The sequence below is a fragment of the Paramormyrops kingsleyae genome, chromosome 8 (assembly GCF_048594095.1).
Source record: "Paramormyrops kingsleyae isolate MSU_618 chromosome 8, PKINGS_0.4, whole genome shotgun sequence".
Taxonomy (NCBI): Eukaryota; Metazoa; Chordata; class Actinopteri; order Osteoglossiformes; family Mormyridae; genus Paramormyrops; species Paramormyrops kingsleyae.
Genome location: NC_132804.1, coordinates 26521916 through 26544123, shown reverse-complemented (window position 1 = coordinate 26544123; position 22208 = coordinate 26521916). Strand labels below are relative to the sequence as shown.

Genomic DNA, 22208 nt, shown 5'->3' with positions numbered 1-22208 from the left:
GAGCCAGGAAGGCATTGCGGGAGAAGAGCGCCGAGGCAGCCTGGGTCAGCAAGCAGCTCCAGGCTCTCCGCCGGGAGGTGGAGGGGAAGTGGGGGGCGGGGGCCACCGTCGAGGAGAAGCCCGCCAACGGTCACGTCGACACGAGCCACCCGCCACAGTCCAGACAGGACTCCAGGGTGTGCGTCCTGCTGTGATTGCAGTCTGAAAGCAGAATTGAGCTCATATTATACGGTCATTCAGGCAATAGAAAGTCACTGGCATTTCCTTGAACTGACTGACTGGGTTTAGGAGCACAAAACAAAGATTAAGTATCGTGACATATTTGATGTATTTATCTTTGTTGAAAAGAGATTCATACTTGACTTCGCGTAAAACACAAGGCAACTGTAGCACTTATTCAAAGAATCTATGATTGTGCCAGGGAATCATTATTTCGCGATTTTACTGGAGGAACACAGTAGGGTCCGACGGTTAAGAATTAAGATTCAAATGCGAAAAACCTAGAGAAATTTGGCTTAGTATAAATTCAGATGGGGCGGATACATCAAAAGTCCCGCGTTTCTAGTTCATTTCCGAACAGTAGCGCATTCAATAGCATCACATTGCGAATATAGTCCTTGACCTATTTTATCCGTGGCAGATTTCCACATGAATCCTGAGCTTCTTATAATATCATTACCTTAAATTGCTAGCATAAATAGCACGTTTTTGACCGACGGTATTATTTAGGAATGTTTTACTCTTCCTGTCTCTCGCTGTATGAGCGATCTTATTCATCTGAATCCCGTTATTAGTGCAGGCAATGGTAAGCGGAGATTCATCCTCCTAGTTCTAGTTGCAGCCGGATTTGCGCGTCGCAGACATGCGCGGACGCGGTTCACCTGCGGGTAATTTCAGCCTGACTGGGGGACTGGGACCACCAAGTCCGGCGTCTGCGAAAACATAGCACCGAATGAAATCCTGTGACAATCGCACAGGCATCGCCACTCGCCGGGCTTAAACCTTTCCGCTTATTCGGGGTTAGCTTTGATTTCAGTAAAATATTGATTTGATTTCTGTAGTCTGCTATTAAGACACCCTCCAAAGACCGGTCATGAATAAGCACGTTGATTATAATTATGTCCACGGTTATAATTGCATCTACGATTTATCATGGATATGGGACAAGTAAAGTAGGTGAAGTTAATTGGCATGTCTAACTGTATTATTGCTTAAAATAAAAATTTCCCCACTGTGCATAATTATGATTTAGTAGTTAGGCCTACTGTATACTGTAAGCAACTATATAGCATTATGAGCTTTTTTTCTTTGGTTATATGCTTATAATAATATTTATGTAATTTCAAACTGAGGGGGAAATCTGTCTGTACAGGTTAAAGTATTCAAACGATGCACACTATGTGTGCAGCAGTAAATACATTGTACAACTGAAATGGAGCTGTTTGTGTTTTTGTTTTAACATAGGCCTATGTTCACTTAAAACATCTCATGATGGTAAAAGTTAATGAAGTAATAATAATTAGGCACTGTAGTGCACAAAAGCTTTTGTTAACTTTGTGTCCTACAAAGGGAAATGGCTTCCTCATTAAATTTGCAGGATGGAACCTTATGCACCCTGTGGGGGCAGATACCTACCTCCCTGCCTCTTGACAGAAAAGCATTGTCTGATCAAGATGATGGACACACCGTGTCCCTAACCTCTCAACACTTTCTCTTATGAGGAGAACACAGCTAAGAACGCCCCATATACAGTAAGTGCATCGTGGATAAATTATTCATGGGCGCCTGAGGTACGATGTAGGTCAAGTGGATGGGTAATCAGCTTACCCCAGTCAGGCGTTTACCCTTTCCCACAAAAACACAATCAAAATTTGATTGTGAGGGTTGATGTTTGCCCAATTACTAATCAACGCTGGTTTCATAAATATAACTCCACAGGCAATGGTTAAAAATTGTGGTAAGTATTTTTCCCTCCATAAGTATTTATTAGGGGTGCACCTAATTAAATTATAAGCCAATCAAATGCAGAACAGGATTTATATCTGGCTCGACCACGCTAGATACTGTTTTCTACAGGCCAAACTCATTATTTCACCATACAGATATATCTTTTCTACTTCCATACGTTTCAGTGGTTGTAGCCTTGGGCATTATGAAATTCAGGGGTATTTGATTTCACTGACCCCCTTCCCCCCATAGCTGTTCATCCAGTACTGGGTCACAGCGTATTTGGTTTCAAAATTTTTCAAATAAATTTCCTTGAGGCTCCTGATACATATGAGACTGTTGCTGTTTAGAAGCAGCTAACAGAGATGAACTATTATGTGTCTACTGAGCAGTCTATGCAGTCTGCTTATGCTATTGCTGCATACAACTGGGAATATTGTGTGTTAAGATACAGATATTATGGGAGAAAGATCACTATGGTTGGTCAGTGCGGGTCCAATTAATGCATGACTGCAAAGCATTACCTATCAGCTTTCTTTTTTTAGGACTAAGCCAAAGGAATGCATCATTCTCAGAATTCATATCAAGATTCAGGCCCATATGTACGAGACCTATGGCACAATGAAGAACGCTGGACTGTGGCAGAGCGCCGCCAGAGCTCTGGACCCGAGCATGGCCTGTGTGACTCAGATTGGGTTTCTCCGCTGAATAACTGGAATTGGAATCCCTGCCAAGCTTCTAAACTGTGCTGTCAGCAGATGGCAAGACGGACAGTGAGAACTGACAATGGGCCTGTCATCGTCAGGCAAAATAAAGGGCTACACCGTCACTATAGGCAAAAGACCGACTCGTGCACAGGAGAGCAAAGGAGGGGAAAAAAGACACCTAGAGAGACACAGGTGCCAAGACAGCCTGTGTCTGTTCTAGAAAGAACGTTATTTAATTTGCTCCAAGTGAAAAGCTAGAAGTTGTCATAATTCATTTTACTTTCTCAAGAGCCAGGTACTAAGCGAAAATAACTTAATTTACACTGGGAATCAGAATATTTCCAACCCACTGTTGTTTAATGGGCTGTTCCCTTGCACACTTCCATCCAAACATGACATGTGAAGGCTGGACTGAATTTACCAGACAAGTAGCCCCTGAGCGGCAGGTTTCAGACTCAGGTTCCCTGCAAGGAGAAGAGGGAGGGGCTCACGCCATCTGCCTGAATGACAGTTACAGTACTTTTGCTTGAAACTCCTTCAAAGAAGATGTTGAGGATTCAAGGCCCTTTTTCACATAAATGTATAAATTTCCTTAATTTAATAAAAAAACAATCTGGATTATTTAGATTATTTTATCTAGGAAGGAATGGCATTATTATCCTCAACATGAAAACCATACATCGATTTATGATCAACATCTACATGACTTTTTTGTTCTTATGATTCTTGCCTTTTAATATTAAAGCCTGACATATCAACATAAATTGAGCCTAAGTACAGTCTTGCACCTACAGTCTTAAATGAGTTAATATACAGATATAATATAATGATGTATACACATATATGCAGTACATATATTTTCAAGTAGAAGGGCAACTGTAATGTGCAATAGGAGAAATAATTTTTCCCCAACCAAATTAAAAACAACAGCACTATATAGAAGCAAAATCTTAAATTATAAGCCTTCGCTGACAAGTGGTATGTGAACATTAAAAACAGCACCACCACTTAGTAACTTAACGGCAGTGGCTGCGCAATATTCACTATTTTAATGTAGCATTCTTACGCCACACCCACAATTACGTTTCAAATGTAGGCACTGGGTAAAAATGCATTGGAAAACTCTATAATATAAATCAGATTCAGACTGCCACTACACGAGTTATAATCTGTATGAAAACAGACCGCAGGAAACAAGGTCCTCTTGCTGAATACTCTTCAAGTAGCCGATCGGGAATTTTTTCCGAATGAAAAAAAGAAGTAATAATGAGGGCTAAACTTGTGCCAAGAAATAACATAATTCAAAATAATCGGATTGGACTCAAGGTTAAATATAAAACATGTGATTCGTTGCGCCACATAAGTAAATAGGTGGCTTAAAGCCCACACCGAGAATGTAAAACAACTTAAGTTTGTGAACCGGTTTTATTGCAAAATTTATTTTATTGGATTTAACAACTGCACTCACGGCTCATGTATTCTAGAAGTGTATAACATCAGCATCGTTAATACCCGTTTGCAGACCACAGCGTTAGCTACACACGTGACCAGCCATTTTACGTATTTATTTCACCTTTCACCCTTCAACTCTGACATTCTGGTGACAACTTCCGGAATTTTTGTAATCGTGTGTGGTGGGAGAAAACTAAGTGCGAGAAAGGCGTGGATAATAAGCTGCAAATATGGTATAGTTTGAGATATATACTGTACTTTAATAATCATACTGGGATGTATTTAAGTCACACTAAATAATAAGTAAATGTCCCGTGCTTAAATATGATATTTGCTATGGGTTGTAGTTCGCTAACTAGATTGTCACGGTTTCATATTAAGAACTATAACCGTAATGCAGTATGAATATCAAAATCAGAAATTTTCAAATATCGGTATTCGTAATATTTAAACATTCTAGTAATACATATGGTAAATTCCAGAAGAGTTAATGCTGCATTAGCTTTGCTAACGTTCGACATGAAGACACTGGCTCCGGGTTAGCGTTTTAATGTTCATTAACGTGACGTTACATCTGCATTATGTTAAGTTTGGAGTAGTCATATTATACATAATGCTTTTCCGACGTTTGAATTCTATTATCACTTAACATCGAAACAAAATAACACTGCTCAAACACTCAGAAACGATGCTGAATGTTAAACCATAATGGTGTTGTTTGTATTACTTAATCTCACCTTTTGAGTCACAAAATGTTTTTTTCTTTAAAAACAGGCCCGAAATGCAGAAAAGGCCATGTGAGTTAATTTCTAAACTACTCTTATCGCTTTGAACTTTATGCAGTTTTTGTCTGTTCTTTTTCAACTTACATTTTTGTTAAACTATTGAAACGTGTGACTAAATATTATTGTGATTTCAGAGGTGACATGTAACATAGTATACTGTAAACTCATTTAATGTCAATTCTGATGCATTTTTAATTTCTATCGAAACATTAAGTAGGGCTGAGTTTATGGGGATTTTCAGTATAAAGTTCGATTTTTTTTTTCTTCTGCTGACAGGACGGCCTTGGCCCGATTTCGTCAGGCCCAGTTGGAGGAGGGGAAAGTCAAGGTATGCGTGAAATATATGAATCCGCTCATAATCGTCATTACACTACGTTTGTGCAATAATGTGCATGTGTATAGCGAACAACACATTGCATGGCCTCATATATGATAACAAATGTGTAACCGAGTAAAAGGCTCTGCTTTTCATGTAGATGAATAAAGCATGTTAAGCGTAATAGTTGTGTGACGAGGTGGCTGACTAGGTAGCACTACGGCCCTCCCCCTCCTGGCCTGGGATTGTGATTTTCACTCCCACTCTGGGTGTGTGGAGCTTGCATGTTCTCGCACTGTTTGCTTGAGATTCCTCCAGATGTTCTGGGTTCCTTCTACAGTCCAAAAACTTCTGAGTTCCCTGTAGGCTGTGATTGTATGTTTGTGTGTGTGCACCCTGTGCCCCCCTGTCGTCCTGCTCAGCGTGTCTCCTGCCGTGTGCTGCCTGCTCACTGTGATCCTTTTTGAGCATATTAATATTACAGGATAATTCTGCAACATTGTTTCAAAGGTTAAATTTGTTATTTAAGGTCTTAAGCACTTTCTGGAATAGCTTTCTCTAACATTTCATTTGAATGGTTCCATTCGGGTTTTATAGAAAAATACCTCATTTGCTTTGTAAAGCTTGTAGATTGGTGTATAGAAATTTTCGAAAGTGCTCTGAGTGGTTTATACCTTTTTTGCTGATTTGGTTTATTTAGTTATTTCTGTTTAAACTGATATTTTATTTTCCATTTGCTTTTAGGAAAGGAGACCCTTTCTTGCTTCGGAGTGCAACGAGTTACCCAAAGCAGAGAAGTGGAGACGACAGGTAGGACATTTTTCATGTCATGTATATTAAATGTATATACCTGTGTTTCTTTTCTTCTGTTTAATGTACATATACCTTAATGTTGCCCTCTTTACTAAGAAATATAAAATATATATATATATATATATATATATATATATAAAAATATAAATTAATATAAATATAAAAATGGATGTGGCCGTTTTATTAGGTGCATCACTTTTATCAACAGTCATACACATTGTATATAAACATGGTCGCAAGGTTCTGAGACTGTCAACAGCTGAAACAGCTAAGATGTGTGATGTAATTGATTGGATGCATGGTGTGATTGATGGTGCCAGACAAGGTGGATCCAATATCTGAGAAACAGCCAGCATCCTGCGATTGTCATGCGCTGCAGCGTTTAGAGTTTATACAGAGTGGTGGCGGAAAAAAGCATCCGGTAGGGGCAGTTTGTGGCTGAATACACAAGCCTCATTAATTAGAGGTCAGAAGACAATGGCCAGACTCATTAAAGGTGTCAGGAATGTTACCAGTGCAGAAATAACTCTGTACAACTGGTATACAGAATGGCTACTCTGAATATAGAAAACATTTATGCTAAAAATACTTCTGGTGACAGGCAAAATTAACCTTATCCAATTTCACTCTCCTCCTTAAGACATACACACACATAGGGGTGAGAGTGGAACTGTCCATCCAGCATCCCGGTGCATTTTTCAGAGGGTTAAAGGCATTGCTCAAGGACCCAAAAGAGATGTGGCTACTCTGCTAAGGATGGGTTTCAAACCAGCGACCATCTGATGACAGGCACAAAGGCCTAACTTGCTGAGCTACACGCTGTACTTGATACTGTAAATAGATGTACCTAATGAAGTAGTTACTGAATTTATAACTGCCAAGAATGGAATGATCAAAGATTTTCTGTTGAATAATTATTCATATCCTCACATGGAAATCAGCCACACATTGTTTAGCTGATGGAAGAAATCATTCTCAGTTGATGTTTATTTTACCCAACTGTCTGTCTACAGATGGCAAACTTTTTCCTACTTGTATAAGAACAGTAAAATGGTAAATAAATGTACCACATAACAGATGAATTACAATGTACAGAGCAGTTAGACATGGGTAGTCGGACTGGGGGGGGGGACATAAAGTGTGTCACCATTAGGTGCTGCTGTTTCTCCCAGTTTTTGGCACCATATTTAAAATGTTATGCTCTTTGACTTGTGTAATATGTTCCTGGCATTATGTATACATTTTAAATTTGTTTTTTTTTTTCTGTTTTTTTTTTTTAAGATCATCAGTGAAATTTCTAAGAAAGTTGCACAGATTCAAAATGGTAAGTGCCTTCAGAAAGCAGCCAATGTTTGTGTGGGGAAAATGTCACTATAATGGAAGCACCGAGGTTTAATAGATATTTGTCTTGCCACTCTTAGCCGGTCTCGGCGAATTTAAGATCCGAGACCTTAATGACGAGATCAACAAGCTGCTTCGAGAAAAGGGACACTGGGAGGTCCGCATCAAGGAGCTCGGAGGCCCGGACTATGGGGTAGGGCGAATGTCTGGCTGGTGTGTTTTTTTTTAAATATTGAGTCACTGGTGTTTTTCCAGGGGTGCAATAGCACCCCCTACTGGTCAGAAAGCTATTTGAACAATGAAAGTAATTCATTCAGTAAGTAACTTTATTGATCCAAGCGGGGAATTCTGTGTAAGGATAAATTTGAAAATGTGGTTTGTTATTCATATCAGTGTGTAATAATAATTTATTCTAAATGTATTGCGTATTTTTTAAAAAAAAACAAAACATGAATATTTATGTATGGACTGCTTGGGCACTTTCACCTTCGACCCCGCGGAGGACAGCCTGGTGTCACCTGTGCATCAGGAACAATCCTGCCGTGGCTTTAGGCATAAGCTCTGAATAGTCGAGGTCTGCCTGTGCTCAGTTCAGGTTCACTGTAAGGCATGAGTTAGCCTCCTCACACAGTTTTAGTTTGCAGTTGTTTCTTTGTGTGGGTTTCCTCCCACAGTCCAGAGCCACACAGCTGGCTGCAGTAACATCTCTAAATTGCCTGCGTTGTGTGAGCATTTGCGTGTGTGTTTCCTGTAATTGACTGGCATCCTGTCCAGAGTGTTTGCCAGCCTTGCGGCCCATGCTTTCTGGGATAGGCTCTAGGCCTCCTGCACAGCCCTGTACACTATAATGGCTTAAGGGATGGATGGGTGGATGGATGGATGGATGTATTTAAATAATAACCATGCCATTGATAATTTACTGAGAGAGACACAACTTAAATGCTTGGATTTTGGCTCTTTGATGTTGATGAAAATTATTCATTTGAATGTTTAAAGTTAAATATCATTCAAACCATGCACTCAGAAATGTACGTGGTTATTCATTTTTATCCACGTCAGAGGGTTATGTTGATGCATCGGATTTCATCCGTAATGTAGTCTATGAGTAATATGGGAAATTGGAGTGAATGAAACATGAAGACATTATCTTCAGGCAAGTAGGGTCCAGTTGGTAAGAAACTGCATTTGTCAGACCGTCCATACCTCAGAAAACACTAATCAGATGTTTTAAAATTGGCTTTCAGAGAATAGGACCAAGGATGCTGGACCACGAGGGAAAGGAGGTCCCAGGAAACAGAGGGTATAAGTACTTTGGAGCGGCTAAGGATCTGCCCGGTGTGCGAGAGCTCTTCGAGAAAGAGCGTAAGCGCCGCTTCGCCACTTCATGTTCTCTGCTTTGGCTTTCAACCGGCATCATTCTAACAGAGACCAAGTGTCAAACATGAGAAATGTATAAATATAATAATTACCCTATATAATTATATAACGATGCCTCCTATATTTAGCAATACCACCTCCAAGAAAAACTCGAGCTGAGCTCATGAAGGAGATAGACGCTGAATACTATGGCTACCGAGATGAAGACGACGGTGTTTTGGTCCCTCTGGAGCAGGAGTATGAGAAACAAGGTACCTTCCTTCGCTTAACCTCACATTTCTGAGTTAAACTTCCTCTTTAATGATAACTAACAAGCACATGAACTGCTTGCCAGCGCCGAATCAAATCTGTGAATCAGTTTGTGGTTAAGAGAGCCATATGACTGAATGAACTCCACTGCTGCGTGTTGTAATATTACAATAGGGAGGTAGCGTGTGGCTCAGCAGGTGAGGATGGTTGTGTCTGTGATTGAAAGGTTGCTAGTTCAAATCCCGGGGTCAACAGTGATTTCACTGTTGGGCCCTTGAGTGAGGCCCTTAACCCCCAGATTCTCCAGGGACTGTATGACTACTATTTTTATTGTTGAATAAAAGTGTCTATTAAATAAAATATAAAACGTATTGGGGTGTAGCGTCTGAATGAATCACAGGGCATCATTAATGCAAATGTCTGCGCATAAATGTCACATGTCTGTCTGCGCTTGCTGTCCCAGTCATAGCAAAGGCTGTTGAAAAATGGAAAGCAGAGAAAGAAGCCCGTCTGGAGGGAGGAGGAGGTGGGGTAAAGGAGGATGAGGAGGAGGAGAACATCTATGCTGTGAGGGAAGAGGTATCATCAATTCTCTGTTAAAACCACATATGGCGAAATTAAACTTAATGCTGTCTGACTTGATTGTGCATATGAGCATCTCAGCATCAGCCTGAATGCTTGGTTCATTACTACTTTTTTCTTTTTCTTCATAATAAGAATTCCGATGATGAGATGAAGGAAAGCATGGAGGGAGAGGAAGGATCGCAGGCCTTCATCGCCCATGTCCCTGTACCTTCACAGAAAGAGGTAGAAACCAAGCAGGACTGGCTGTGATACACAGCAAGCAAGCTGCACCTCTAAGACCTAGAGAGGCTGTTTTGGAGAAGTGTCTGCTGAAAATTGTAACTGCATTGGTGTTTAAAGCCATGGCGTTGTTGAATATGTGGTAATATAGGCCTTTGCGTTTTTCTTCCTTCCATTTTTAGATTGAGGAAGCGCTGGTCAGAAGGAAGAAGATGGAGCTGCTGCAGAAATATGCCAGTGAGACGCTGATGGCTCAGAGTGAGGAGGCCAAGACTCTGCTTGGGCTATAGGGCCCGGAGGTCACTGCATCCCCAAAGACGTCAGGCCTAAGATCCAGGAGATGTCTGTCATTCTCCACAGCTGGACCTGGGTGGATCAGGGCTTATTGATGCTAATCATCACACAGGTCCTCATAAGCCTTGTTTGTGTGTCACTGAAACAAATGTAAATAACTGCTTTTGGATTTTTATATCACTGTGTTTGTCAGTAAACTATTTTCTACAAAGTAAGTTTTGTAATTTTTTTGTTTACATTAACAGAATAGTTGTCCGTCCTCCCTTTAATGTAAGTAAAGCCCTTGGTCAATCACAACAGTGCTTTTGTGTGTTCTTGATCTGCTGCAGGCACCTTCCATTGTGCAGATGACTGACCTGTTCATTTCTACATGGTTGGACGTGAATGTCATGATTTTTTCGGGCTCTTTTAGAGGGTGGTCAGCTTGACTAAGCCTGTAATGGCGGACATCACGTTTTAGTAACGTGTTCTGTTGTGTAAGAATCTGGTCTTGGTAAGAACAAAAATGTATTGTCATTTACGTGGAGCACCTTAAATCGGATAATTGCTTGGCAGAATTTGTCTTTATTGGGACCCAGAGCTGGTTTCGCGGACTCGGATTAAGCCAAAATCCTGGATTTAGAGGTAATTTGAGTTTCTTCATTCCTGAATGCCATTTAGTGCAGGACAAGCCTTAGTCTGTGGCGTTCAAATCTGATTTTCTACTGTACAGCTACTCCAACACCCCCTTTACGCCCGGAGGTCAGCACTGCCTTACAGACTGTCGCTAATGCAGGTCAGTGCTGTGGGCAGGGCTGGTGCTGCTATTCCCAACTAGTACATGTATTGTTACTCAAAGCTCTAGTAATAACTGTCAATTATACCACACTATTTTAAAAAATATCAATTCCAATATGCTGACTGCTTTTACTTCTCTAGTTACTATTAACACACTTGCTACTATTATACAAGGCGGTATCTAAAAGAAGTACTACAATCACAATGCAGCTGTTGCTACAATCCATTAATTCCACTGTTGATGTCCTTGCTCCTACTATAAGTAGTACAAAATACTACTACTAAACTACAAACCCTACAACAGTAGAACATCATAATTATATAGCCTCAGACTGCAACCTGTGTTTGTTTGTTTTTTTTTAAACCGACGGACCACTTAAGACAAAGTTTATTGGATTTTGCGGTAGTTTTCCAGATATTAATGCCTCTTTTTCAAATACAAGAAGCCATTGCGCAGGCAGCCACCAGTTTCCCACACAATGCCACGACTGATGGGCCTTTGCTTTTCGGCGGCCCGAGGTCGCCACTCCCACGGCGACGTATGCTCTTACGTAGCAGCCTTTATGTGCGTTTTTCAACGACTATTGTCCAATCCAATGCAATTGTCGTATGGTGCGTTAAAGTATATATTTATACATGCAGCACACCAAGCAACGCTTCATTTGTTTCCTTACCGCACGAATCGAACCACCTTTTCCGGTGTCTCCGCCTGTGAAATACAGTATGGGGGAATAGATAGCGGGGTGAAAAGCCGTAAGACACAAAGGAGCTCATCAGTAAGTCCGGGTGCTGTTATATCTGAGGCTGTGCACAGTCGGAGCAGCTGCAGATTAAAATGCAGGCTTTCTCTGCTTTACACCGGCTGGTGAGCGCAGTGTGCAGCCGGCCGGCGCTGCCACGCTGCGGGATCTGCGGGACGGCGTCTGACACGGTGGGTTCCGAGGGCGCTCCTTCGCCGGGACTCTGTTTTAATGAATGCTGCCCCTGCATGCCACGATGTAACTTAATCATGGTGTTTTTCTGTACACTGTTTGTAACCTCACTGTGCTTAATTTTAAGACTACATTGGTTTACTTTTGCGATGCCGAACATAAATTACGGTTATACGCAAACATATATGTAGACACGTGTTACGCATGTATGTGTATACATACAACTGTAGGCTAAATGTGTATGTGTATCTGCAATTCAAGATGATAAACTCATTCATCCGGTTTTTTCTGCTGTACGGAATTTAAAACGTTCATCAGTAATTGATCGTCCAAATGAGGTAATAAATTTTGCATGAACTTGATGAAGTGCCATTTATTTATATCGCTAGAAAAAAGCTACATTCACGTAGCGTTTTAGGAAACAGCTATCTTAGTGGTGTAATTCCCAATAACTGGCCTGTTCCTTGCCTGTTTTTGAAGTTTAATTGGGAACAAACACTTTCTGTTATAAATTGTCCCGTGATTCACATGACTTGAGATGCCTATAGTAAGCTGAAAAATTGCATATTTAAATGCACACAGGACAGCCTACAGTATGTGAACGGGTCACATTTAAGTACGAATCTGTGCAACGATTAATAGGTTTAAAATTGTACAAATGCTAAATTAATTGTTGGATGTTAGTGATTGCTGGTTTTAAACTCCACTGTTCCATAACCCTAATACATAACGCACAGACGTTGACAAACTGGGGTGCCTCTCCTTTAAAATGCTCACTTTTGAAATGGTACCTGATTACATTCCCCTATGCAATTCTGTAGGTCAGCAGTTTTCATTCCTAATATATTGTTTTCAGTTATGTACTCATATTTATAGAAATATATTAAACCCCTAGTAGTTAGTTACACGTGGAACAAATGAACTTTTTATGCTTGAAAGAATTAATAATGGAACAAGTCTTGGTCATCTGAGTTCTGCAGACTTGGATTTTGTATACCGTAAAAATGTCACATTGCCAGGCAAATATAAACCCCTGTTGAATCAAGATTATAAATAAAAGTAATGAAAGTGGTTAATATTGTTCAAATGGAGAAAAAGAACCAGATGTCTGTAAGAAGAAGTAAATCAGTTTACACACCTTCTGGGACAGAGAGAGGAAACAAAGAGGGTTATAATCACAGAAGAATCCATGTAATATATCGGTATTTGTCTCCATAGCTTGAGTTTGTACTTTATTTAATGTTGTTTTAAGGACAAATATGCAAAATCCCAGATAAAATGACTTACGGTGATAAAGGTGATGTATGCATGGTATCTGAAATAAACTCCACACGAAAACAACGTTTCTTGTAAAATTCCCCTGGTTAGACCCAGTGTTGTGGTAGAGAAAATGCATAGATGTTTGCATCCACAGATAGAGGGCAATCGGTGTGATTTCCAAAGTGTGCCAGAGAGATGCAGGCAAAGCTTTACTGACGGACACCTGAGGGAGTTCACGGCTCGTGCTGTCGTTTTTCTTGAAAGAGGGCCTTTCTAATTTCAATCTCTAATCCTTCTCCTTAGCAGTAATGCAATTTCCTCCTTTTTCTAGTTGATAGGAAAAGGACTGGAGGACTTAATCAGGGTTTGTCAGCTTTTTAGATAAACTTTGAGTGTAAGGTGGTATGTGGCTCTGTGGATTAGGACTCGTGGCACATGGTCGGTAGGTTAAAGGTTCGAATCCACCGTCACCTCTGAGTAAGGCCCTTAACCGCAATTGCCTTAGGGACACTAGCTGACTCTGATCCTCACATTGTTTTCATGGATAAAAGTGTCTGCAAAATAAGTGGAAACTTCTTTCCTATGTCAATTTTTTACACACAGGGTAATAAGCCATTATTTAGTATGATTTTTCAGTTTTTTTAAATTCCTTTATACATGTACTTTTAACAGCAGACCATGATACATGCATTTTATTGTTAAACTGTCTGAGATGTGTGTATAAACCATGTGAGTGTATGTGGTATATAAGCTCTATAACAAACAGACAGTGCTGGTTGTTAATGTGGCAACAGTTTAATGCACTCTGACTTTTAGGGACCTTTCATTCACAACTTTATAGCAGTGCATACTGTATATTCAGGTATTTAACCAATCGGAAGTCTCAATAGATAAAGTTTATCTTAGGTAAAAATAAGGATCGTGTCATATACATTCATTGCAGAACATTAATGCTGTTTGAGGTTCCGTTGCCCTCCTATTCATCCTCATGTAAAGGTGGCTAGATTTGTTAATTAGATATTTTGGGGGGTGGGGTTGTTTTGAAGTGTATATTGTGATGAATTATTGTGACCTCACAAGCCAGACTGGCTGGCAGTTACGGACACGCATTTTGCACAAGTAAACAATGTGAGGCAGGAAGTGAGATTAGTGTAGCAGATTCCAAACCTGGCTGACATATGGGCGTATAAAACAGAACACGAGTTGTGGTTTGCCTTGTTCGCTGGTAAGCTTTCTCCTCGGGTGCTGCCCGGGCACTTAATTAAGAATCAAGCTGTTGTTTGCCACAGATTTGTGTAATGAGCAGATGGTATTAAGTATTTACAAAATGATGGAAACAGACTCAAATTTTATTTGCTCAAATTTCACGTTAGTGACTCTTTTATTCTGAACAAATGTCAATGCCCATTTTTAACGGATTCCTCTTGTTGCTGAAATCTCACATTCTTTGCTCGCATTTTTTTTTTTTGTCCGTAGCGCTTCATTCAATGGGGGCAGTGTGTAAATCAGCAGTTTAGATTTCTATGCCTATGTCCAGAAGGTCATGGGTTCAAACACCATGTCTGACAGAGTAATCATATCACTGTTCGGCCCTTGAGCAAGAACCTTAATCTAGGGCTGGGTGATATATATCGATAAAATCATATCACGGTTATGAAAATGTATCAATTTCAGTAGCGTTACAGGCAATCGCTGATTTAAGAATGTCTGACACACACAACTCATGCTTACAAACGGACTACCAAAAAGTCTATTATATTAATAATTTGAGTAAAATACTATAGCACACCAGTTCTCAGGTAAATACCAGGAGCAGGTGTGGCTCATCAGAAGCCAGGTAGGATAGAAAACCTACTGGATAGTAGCTCTCCAGGACCGGAGTTGGAGACCCCTGCTATAGTCCATAATAACGAATGTACACACTATTCTGTGATAATAGTTTGTGAAAATGCTGCAATGGATTGTCAGCCTGAGGTACAGGAGCATTGAAGTAAAGAAATAATAACTTTAGTTATATTGGGATAATATTGTTAACCCCAGTTGCTTCAGGAACAGTGTTTGATCCTGCCCTCTGATCTTCCCTTAAATCAGACGGCCATTGGTGCTGTAAAGGATGGGAAGTTATGATAATTCCCAGGGGATTTTAGTGGGTTGGGGGCCCACAATCTCTAGCAGTGCACCTGCGGAAATCATAAGGTTTCACCCAGCCTCAGTCACTGGAGTGTAATTGAAACAATTTGTTTTTCACGTGCTTTTTAAATAATTCACAGTAAATGGTCACTGATCCGTTGTATTCGGTCATCCCCAGTTAGAGTCACGATCTTGTCAGTAGAATTAACTCTGTATCACGGTCCCATGCTAGGAAACGGTCAAAATGGCGACTCCTTAATCATCTACAGTTGGTACACCTTAAGTACACTGCAGATTTCAATTGCCCACAGACCTTGTTGTAAGTTTTATATAGTTCCCGTCTACATATTCTCACCATCCGAATGTCTTCCAGTGTTTGCTGTCTTTCGTATTGGCATTTATTAGCAATGTTATTGGCAAAGATATTAAAGTGACCAATTGGATATTATTAACATTATTAACTGCTGGACGTTTTCTTTAAATCCACTTAGTGAACTGAAGGAAACATTTCTTTAAGCTTCATGACTGGAAAGTTAGTTAGCAGTAGATTTTTGAAGTTAATGGTGTAATTCAATCTCCCCTTCCTTAGCTCCAGCCAGGGTTCGGCTTGCTATTTGATATCGATGGCGTTCTTGTTCGTGGGCGGACGCCCATTCCTGCAGCGAGGAAGGCCTTCCAGAAGCTCTTCAATCCCCAGGGCCACTTCGTGGTGCCAGTGGTCTTTGTGACAAATGCCGGGAATTGTCTACGTCAGACCAAAGCAGACCAGCTCTCGCATATCCTGGGAGTGCCGGTGAGTCAGTCTCTCATTTTTGGTTGTGATGTTATTAACTTGTTTCACAGTTTAGGCCTTTATCCACCAGTATCTCTCAGTGTCACCCATACGTACGGCAGGTTATGGAGCGATACAGGATACATTTCTGGATCTTGAGTCAAGTGTAAAGGCTTCTGATGTGTAAATCCATCCCCTTCATGCTGAAGTCTCTCTAGCAACCAGGTTACCCTTCTTGTCTTTAGTAAACACAATACAAGAAGTAATACAATCATTTACAACACAGAAAACATTAAAATATTAATGAATTAATGCATTTACCTGCAACTGTACTAGACAAGTGACTGGAGGATAGATGGAATTTATAATGAAACTTTCCAACTAAGTTTTATTTTAAGCCAGCTTTGTGTGTGGGAAAGGAAAGGATTAGGCTATCTTACAAAATTATTTTAGGAAACATCAGTAAGTTCTGCTAGCATTTCTTAATATTATTTTGCACTAGTACAATAAGTGTTAAATTCTAAAAAAAAACTTGACATTTAGGTCTCTTTCTAAAAACCCATTAGAGTAATATCAAAGAATATTGGGCGACTTCTACAGAAACTCTAGTTGACCTTTTAGGCAGGAGTAATGTCTTACAGTTTTCAGGTTACGAATGATCTGTTTCCTAAATCTGACTTTAAGTTGAATTTGTAGCTTAGTCAAAACAGTAGTACCATGCTAATAACAATAATACAGTAATAACAGAAGTAGCTACACACTGTACTGTACCTCGAGGCGATAAACCATTGAAGCTGCGCAATGTTTTCATAAGCATCACAATGTAGTGTGTATGTTCATTATTACAAACCATTGAATGTAATGCAAATCTTTAATACAATAGACTTTACAGCAGTCCATTCGTAAGTACAAGTAACCAGGGGACCTGCCTGTACAGGCGAACAGGTAGTAAATGTCCGTATTAAATATACAGTTGTGTTTGTTAGGGTTCTCCAGTTGTGAATGGCTTTCTGTCTGTGTGTGTTTTTTTGTTTGCTGTCGGGATCTGATTGCAGAGTAACCCACTAACAACCTGTGTGGTCATCCACATGACACTGGTGAACACTGCTGTGCCACTTTGACAGATCTCCCAGGATCAGGTCATGATGTCACACAGTCCTCTGAGGATGTTCAGGAAGTACCACGACAAGTGTGTGCTGGTGTCTGGACAAGGACCTGTGCTGGACATCGCCAAAAAGTGAAGTGCAGAGCATGCTTTACCTGTAGCGCCTCATCGAGTCAGGTTTCTCCCACTCTGTTTTGCATTGTCTGTGTTTTGCCAGCACTTCTGTCTAGAGTGAGTTGGTCATATCTTGCTAATGATATTATTGTGGATTTTTTTTTTCGTGCAAGCAGTTGAAGCTGTGATAAAGCAAAAACATTTCTTTACTCGGCACAGATTTTACACATTTTATTAAATCAAACACACCTTAAACCTCCCAGTATTATTTGATCTATTAAAATGGTTGTTGTGACTCACACCAGTATGACCTGGGTGCTTTCAGAACTGAGAACCACCGCTGCAGCTGTTACAGCAGAGTATAGATGAGTGGTCTGCCACAAGTGTTTCCCGACTAGATTAAACCACTCTCAAAAACAGCCAAATGAGCAGGCCAAGCACAACCAATCATTTTGCTTTGTGATATAACTGAGGAATCCATATAACACTCTGGGAGTTATTGTCAAACGCTTACTCTTCCGCATCTTCCTTAAATGCAATTACAGCACATGTGGCTCTGTTTGGTGCGACATGGTGAAATCCATATGCCACAGTTGTAGGGTGTTGGGACGGGGGAGAGTGGTGCATGGGGGACAAGCGGACAAACAGCAGTGCAATACAAGACAAGACAATGCAATGCAAGACAGACAAAACAGTGCAATATAAGTATGAGTAAACAATAAGTAATATGTGCAAAGTAGACAAGGATGCAAATAGAATATTTATGAAACGTGAAACTTGATTATTCTCTAAATCAAGTGTTTCTTAAGCCAGCTCTCAGACCCCCAGACAGTCCACACGTTTGCTCTGTACCAACTCCCCGCACCCAGGAGGGACCAAAATTGTGGACTGTCTGGGGGTCCCACAGACTGGGCTGCTCTAAATCATACAGAAAATTGAGAGTGAATAATTGCTTTGATGATTGAGTGATTCACCTGAAATGTGCCTCCACAGTTTGGGCTTTGAGAAGGTGCTGAGCATCGGCATGCTTCGAGAGTCGTTCCCCCTGCTGGATGTGGTGGACCACAACCGGCGTCCTAAACTCCCGGTGAGTCGAAGTGTTACGTCTGCTTTCTGTCCGTCAGGCTCTTTGGCTGGGTTTCTGCCTCCTTATAGATAAGCAGATAATTCCGAGTGGCTCTTTTCACACCGGTTAACGCGTATTTAACTTTCCATCTGAGGGCTTCAGCCAGGGGTGCCGCTGGAGATTTTGGGCCCCTTGAAAGCATATTAAATTGGGCCCCCAATCCAGACCAGTCCAATGATGTTCTGAATTGTTTAAGGCCATTTAACACTCAGAGGCCCCTTGGAATCATCCTAACATTGCGCCCCCCTTACGGCACCCCTGGCTTCAGCTCACGGCCGATATTTCAGGAGTTCTGGGAATTTTGAAATGAAATCAGTCATCTAAGGAAACTTTTAAAATGCATGAGATTGCTTGAGAGTTTTTGATAGCAGCAGTACATATCAGGTGGAATAATTGAACAGTGAACAGGAGTAACAGTTTAAACGCATTTGCCATGTGCTTATGCAGTGTATGTGTTTATTTCTTCAAATTTAATTTATGAGGAATTGTAAAGTTTTTAGGAATAGTCATATACATAGTCAAAAGATACCATTATTTTTCACAGTGGGTATGTCATACTGGAATTATGGCTGGTTATATTGTGAAATGTATATATCTGCCCAATTCCTCTTAACAAAACAGGAAACAGATTTTTTTCCCCTTAAGTGAGAAACACTAAATGTAGTGGTCATTTAACATGTAATTGAATATTAGCATGTTTTATTTACACGTACAATTAAAATTTACTGTAGGTCTAGGCCAAACCTCTGAAGTGTTTTTTCTTTGTATTTTTGTAGTCGTCTTCCATTGCTAATATCCCCCAAATTGAAGGTAAGATTTATGCTGTCATTTGATAGATTAATTACTGTATTCTCATTACATCTTGAATAGAACAAATCTCGTAAGTCAAATTATGTGAATGTTTTAATAGCCTGCATGTATTTTTTATTTCTTCTGCCCCCAAGCCAACTTTAAACACCTAATACCTGAATAGTACCTTGAATAGTCGATTAAGTAGAGGCTTAATGCCACACCTGTTCAAGACTCAATCCATTGTTTTCAGTCAATTGATTTCTATAATGCAGTGGCTTGTCTTTAAGCACGCCCAAAAATATACACATGCACAGGCTTGTTTGTGCTTTGACTTTCTCCTTGTAGCCGTTATTCTTTTCGGTGAGCCCATTCGGTGGGAAACCAACCTGCAGCTTATCATTGACATTCTTTTGACCAATGGCAACCTGGGCCACGCCCACCAGAATCTGAAGGTCCCCCATCTTCCACTGTTGGCCTGCAACATGGACCTCATGTGGATGGCAGAGGCTCACTCCCCACGGTAGAGCATTCTCTGATGGGCGCTGCGGTTTAAAAGCCAGGCCTCAGGGCAACGTTTAATCCGTGTACCAGTTGGTCTCAGCGCATGTTGGCGAAAATTGTCTTCTAAGCCACAAGACTACAGTCTAAAACAGAAGTTTGTACTGCAGCTGTCAGTCTGTTATCATCCCACATGTATACCATTGATAGAATTAATGTAATAGTAATGAACATCTGATTAATAGGGCTAAAAAAAATTTAATAGTATAGTATAAATATAAAATCATTACAAATTCAGAAGTTTATTAAAACCTATTATAGTATAGACACAAGAAAGGTCATGTACCTGTCAGGATTTAAATTAGTATTTTACCAAATCAATTTGTAGAAATACAGAAGCAAAATATGGATGGAATTTCCATAAACAAAACTTGTGTTTTTAGATATTGGCTTGTTCAATGTTTAGATGAGTAAAATTGTGGTTCTAGAGCGACCACTTTCTTTATATAAAGGTTTGGTCACGGAGCCTTCCTTGTTTGCCTGGAGAACATCTACAAGAAGATAACGGGCAAAGAACTGAAGTACGAGGCCCTAGTGGGCAAGCCCAGCGAGCTGACGTACCAGTATGCCGAATACCTAATCCGAGAGCAAGCCTCGGAGAGGAACTGGAGCCGGCCCATTCGGTCCCTCTATGCCATCGGGTATGAGCGAATCATCTGTGTCACACAGCCAAGCAGATTAGCAGATTCTTCAGTATGATGGAAAGGAATTAAATGACTTTGTAGCATTTTAGTTGCACTGAAATTCTTTGATTGCCAGGTTTTAGGACTACAATTTTGTTTTTAAAAATGTAACCAGGCAATTTAAGATCCGCAGTTCCCACCAGAATTGGCACCGTTGGTAATTGAAAGCAAAATGGGCTTGTTTAAAGTAACATACACTGTGTCTTTTCCTTCATCTTTGAATCAGGGACAACCTCATGACTGACATCTATGGTGCTAATCTGTACAACCGCTACCTCGAAGAGCGGCTCGCCAGGAAGAAGAGGAAGGCAGTGGCCAAGATGGCCACCGCCACGGGCTCCTCGGGCATGCTGTCTCAGGAGGATGACCTGGACGGGCCTTGGGAGAGAGAGCTGGCCGCTCCCTCTGCCACCAGCTGCAAGTCCATGCTGGTGTGCACTGGCGTCTACAATCCCCACGCGGAGCTGCTGTCCGACGGAGGCCGGAAGTCGCAGCAGGCTGCCTTCCACGGGCACCGTGACTTCCAGTTTGACCCGGTTCTGGTGGAGCCAGGGTATATCGTGCGGGACGTGGATGAGGCTGTGGAACTCATCTTCGAGCAGGAGAAGTTTGTGGCCCAGTAGCTCCAGATCACACTTTATAATGGATCAAGACCAGCGAGATCATTTGAGCCTTTCCATAGCTTAGATGGATAAAAAGCCATGTGTTGGATTTGTTCAGTGTATTCCAGAAGGGATATAAGAAACAAAGACCGACTGTCATTTAGACACAAGATTTCAGACATTTAGGAAACTCTGAAGAAAGCATTTTTAACGATACAGTAGTGTATGCTGTGTTTAAAAATCCCCTATTGTTTCAGTCTTAAGATTTGTTATATTGACAAAAGACACATTTACAAAAGATCTTTGACTACAAAATTTTATTAGGTAGCTAGATACAGAGTAGATATAATTATGGTTGTTAATGTTAAAGCTAAAATAATATTTTACAAAATAATGTTAAAATTATCTTTACTAGTACTCTAATTTTTAAAATTACCTGTTTATGTAAATGAGAGTATTTTTTTCCCATGCATTTTATTTCCAATAATTTCTGAGAGCTGCTCTGTAATGGGCAGGGAACCAGTCACAGTGGCGTTTTGGTTGGTTGATGGGAGCTAATTGCTTCCGTTTTTAAAGTCTTTCACAATCCAAAAATTAACAAAGGAGAGTGAGTTACATGGGCAGCTACACAATTAAGGACTTCACACTGTACTGTACTGCACTGCACTGAGAAGAGCTGGCTTTTGTATATGTGTTTATAGACTGGGTACCTGCATTGATCTGCCAGTACGGTTTTTTTTCCAGTGGGATGTTATGGTACAATCCGCTGTAGTTCACGCGGTGGTGCGTTATACCCATTGGTTGCGTTTTAATTGCGCTACATTAATTGAACAACAAGCACTCGTGCCACATTACAAGGCTGAAGCCAAGTAACACTGAATAAGATGCAGTATTAATTTATCCGTTACGTCTTTAGTAATAGTTGTGGTCATCCTGCCCGTTGCCTCTGTTTCCGAAAACGAGGAGGGCAACGTGCAGATTTTAATAATCCTGCCTGTGGGTGTGGAGATAAAGCAATGCAGAGTGCCTCGGACACCAGGCAACTGTTATGGTAGACATGTACAAATATGAAAATTACATTTTGATAATAGAATATAAATGTTTCATTAGTGTAATTTCGGTGCGGTTTCTTTGCTCTGTATTTACAATTACAGCGATCGAATTAAAAATACGTTTTAAAAGAGACGTCTGAAATCTGGATGGGAGGATAACATCCACACACGCAGCACCGGTTCCGAAACGTAATCCTGCGTTAATGTTTATGCAAATTTT

At 40.6% G+C, this 22208-nt stretch overlaps 2 protein-coding genes and 1 long non-coding RNA gene across 3 annotated transcripts; all 3 read left to right on the top strand.

Annotated features, from left to right (window-relative positions):
* Positions 1-119: 119 nt before the first annotated feature.
* Positions 120-3265, top strand: LOC111837558 (uncharacterized). The gene is made up of 3 exons (XR_002836674.2): positions 120-1172; positions 1598-1751; positions 2493-3265. It is a non-coding gene; the product is annotated as an uncharacterized lncRNA (long non-coding RNA).
* Positions 3266-4215: 950 nt separating this feature from the next.
* On the top strand, positions 4216-10382 carry isy1 (ISY1 splicing factor homolog). The gene is made up of 11 exons (XM_023799548.2): positions 4216-4339; positions 4881-4903; positions 5168-5219; positions 5952-6017; positions 7302-7344; positions 7442-7554; positions 8606-8723; positions 8867-8989; positions 9451-9566; positions 9705-9794; positions 9974-10382. The coding sequence occupies exons 1-11, from the start codon at positions 4337-4339 to the stop codon at positions 10079-10081; spliced, it is 855 nt and encodes a 284-aa protein (XP_023655316.1). The 5' UTR covers positions 4216-4336; the 3' UTR covers positions 10082-10382.
* A 903-nt stretch (positions 10383-11285) lies between these two features.
* Positions 11286-22117, top strand: LOC111837543 (haloacid dehalogenase-like hydrolase domain-containing 5). The gene is made up of 8 exons (XM_023799724.2): positions 11286-11793; positions 15774-15977; positions 17081-17193; positions 18169-18262; positions 19078-19111; positions 19439-19613; positions 20104-20292; positions 20561-22117. Exons 1-8 carry the CDS (start codon positions 11698-11700, stop codon positions 20955-20957), a joined length of 1302 nt encoding a protein of 433 aa, XP_023655492.2. The 5' UTR covers positions 11286-11697; the 3' UTR covers positions 20958-22117.
* The last annotated feature ends 91 nt before the right edge of the window (positions 22118-22208 follow it).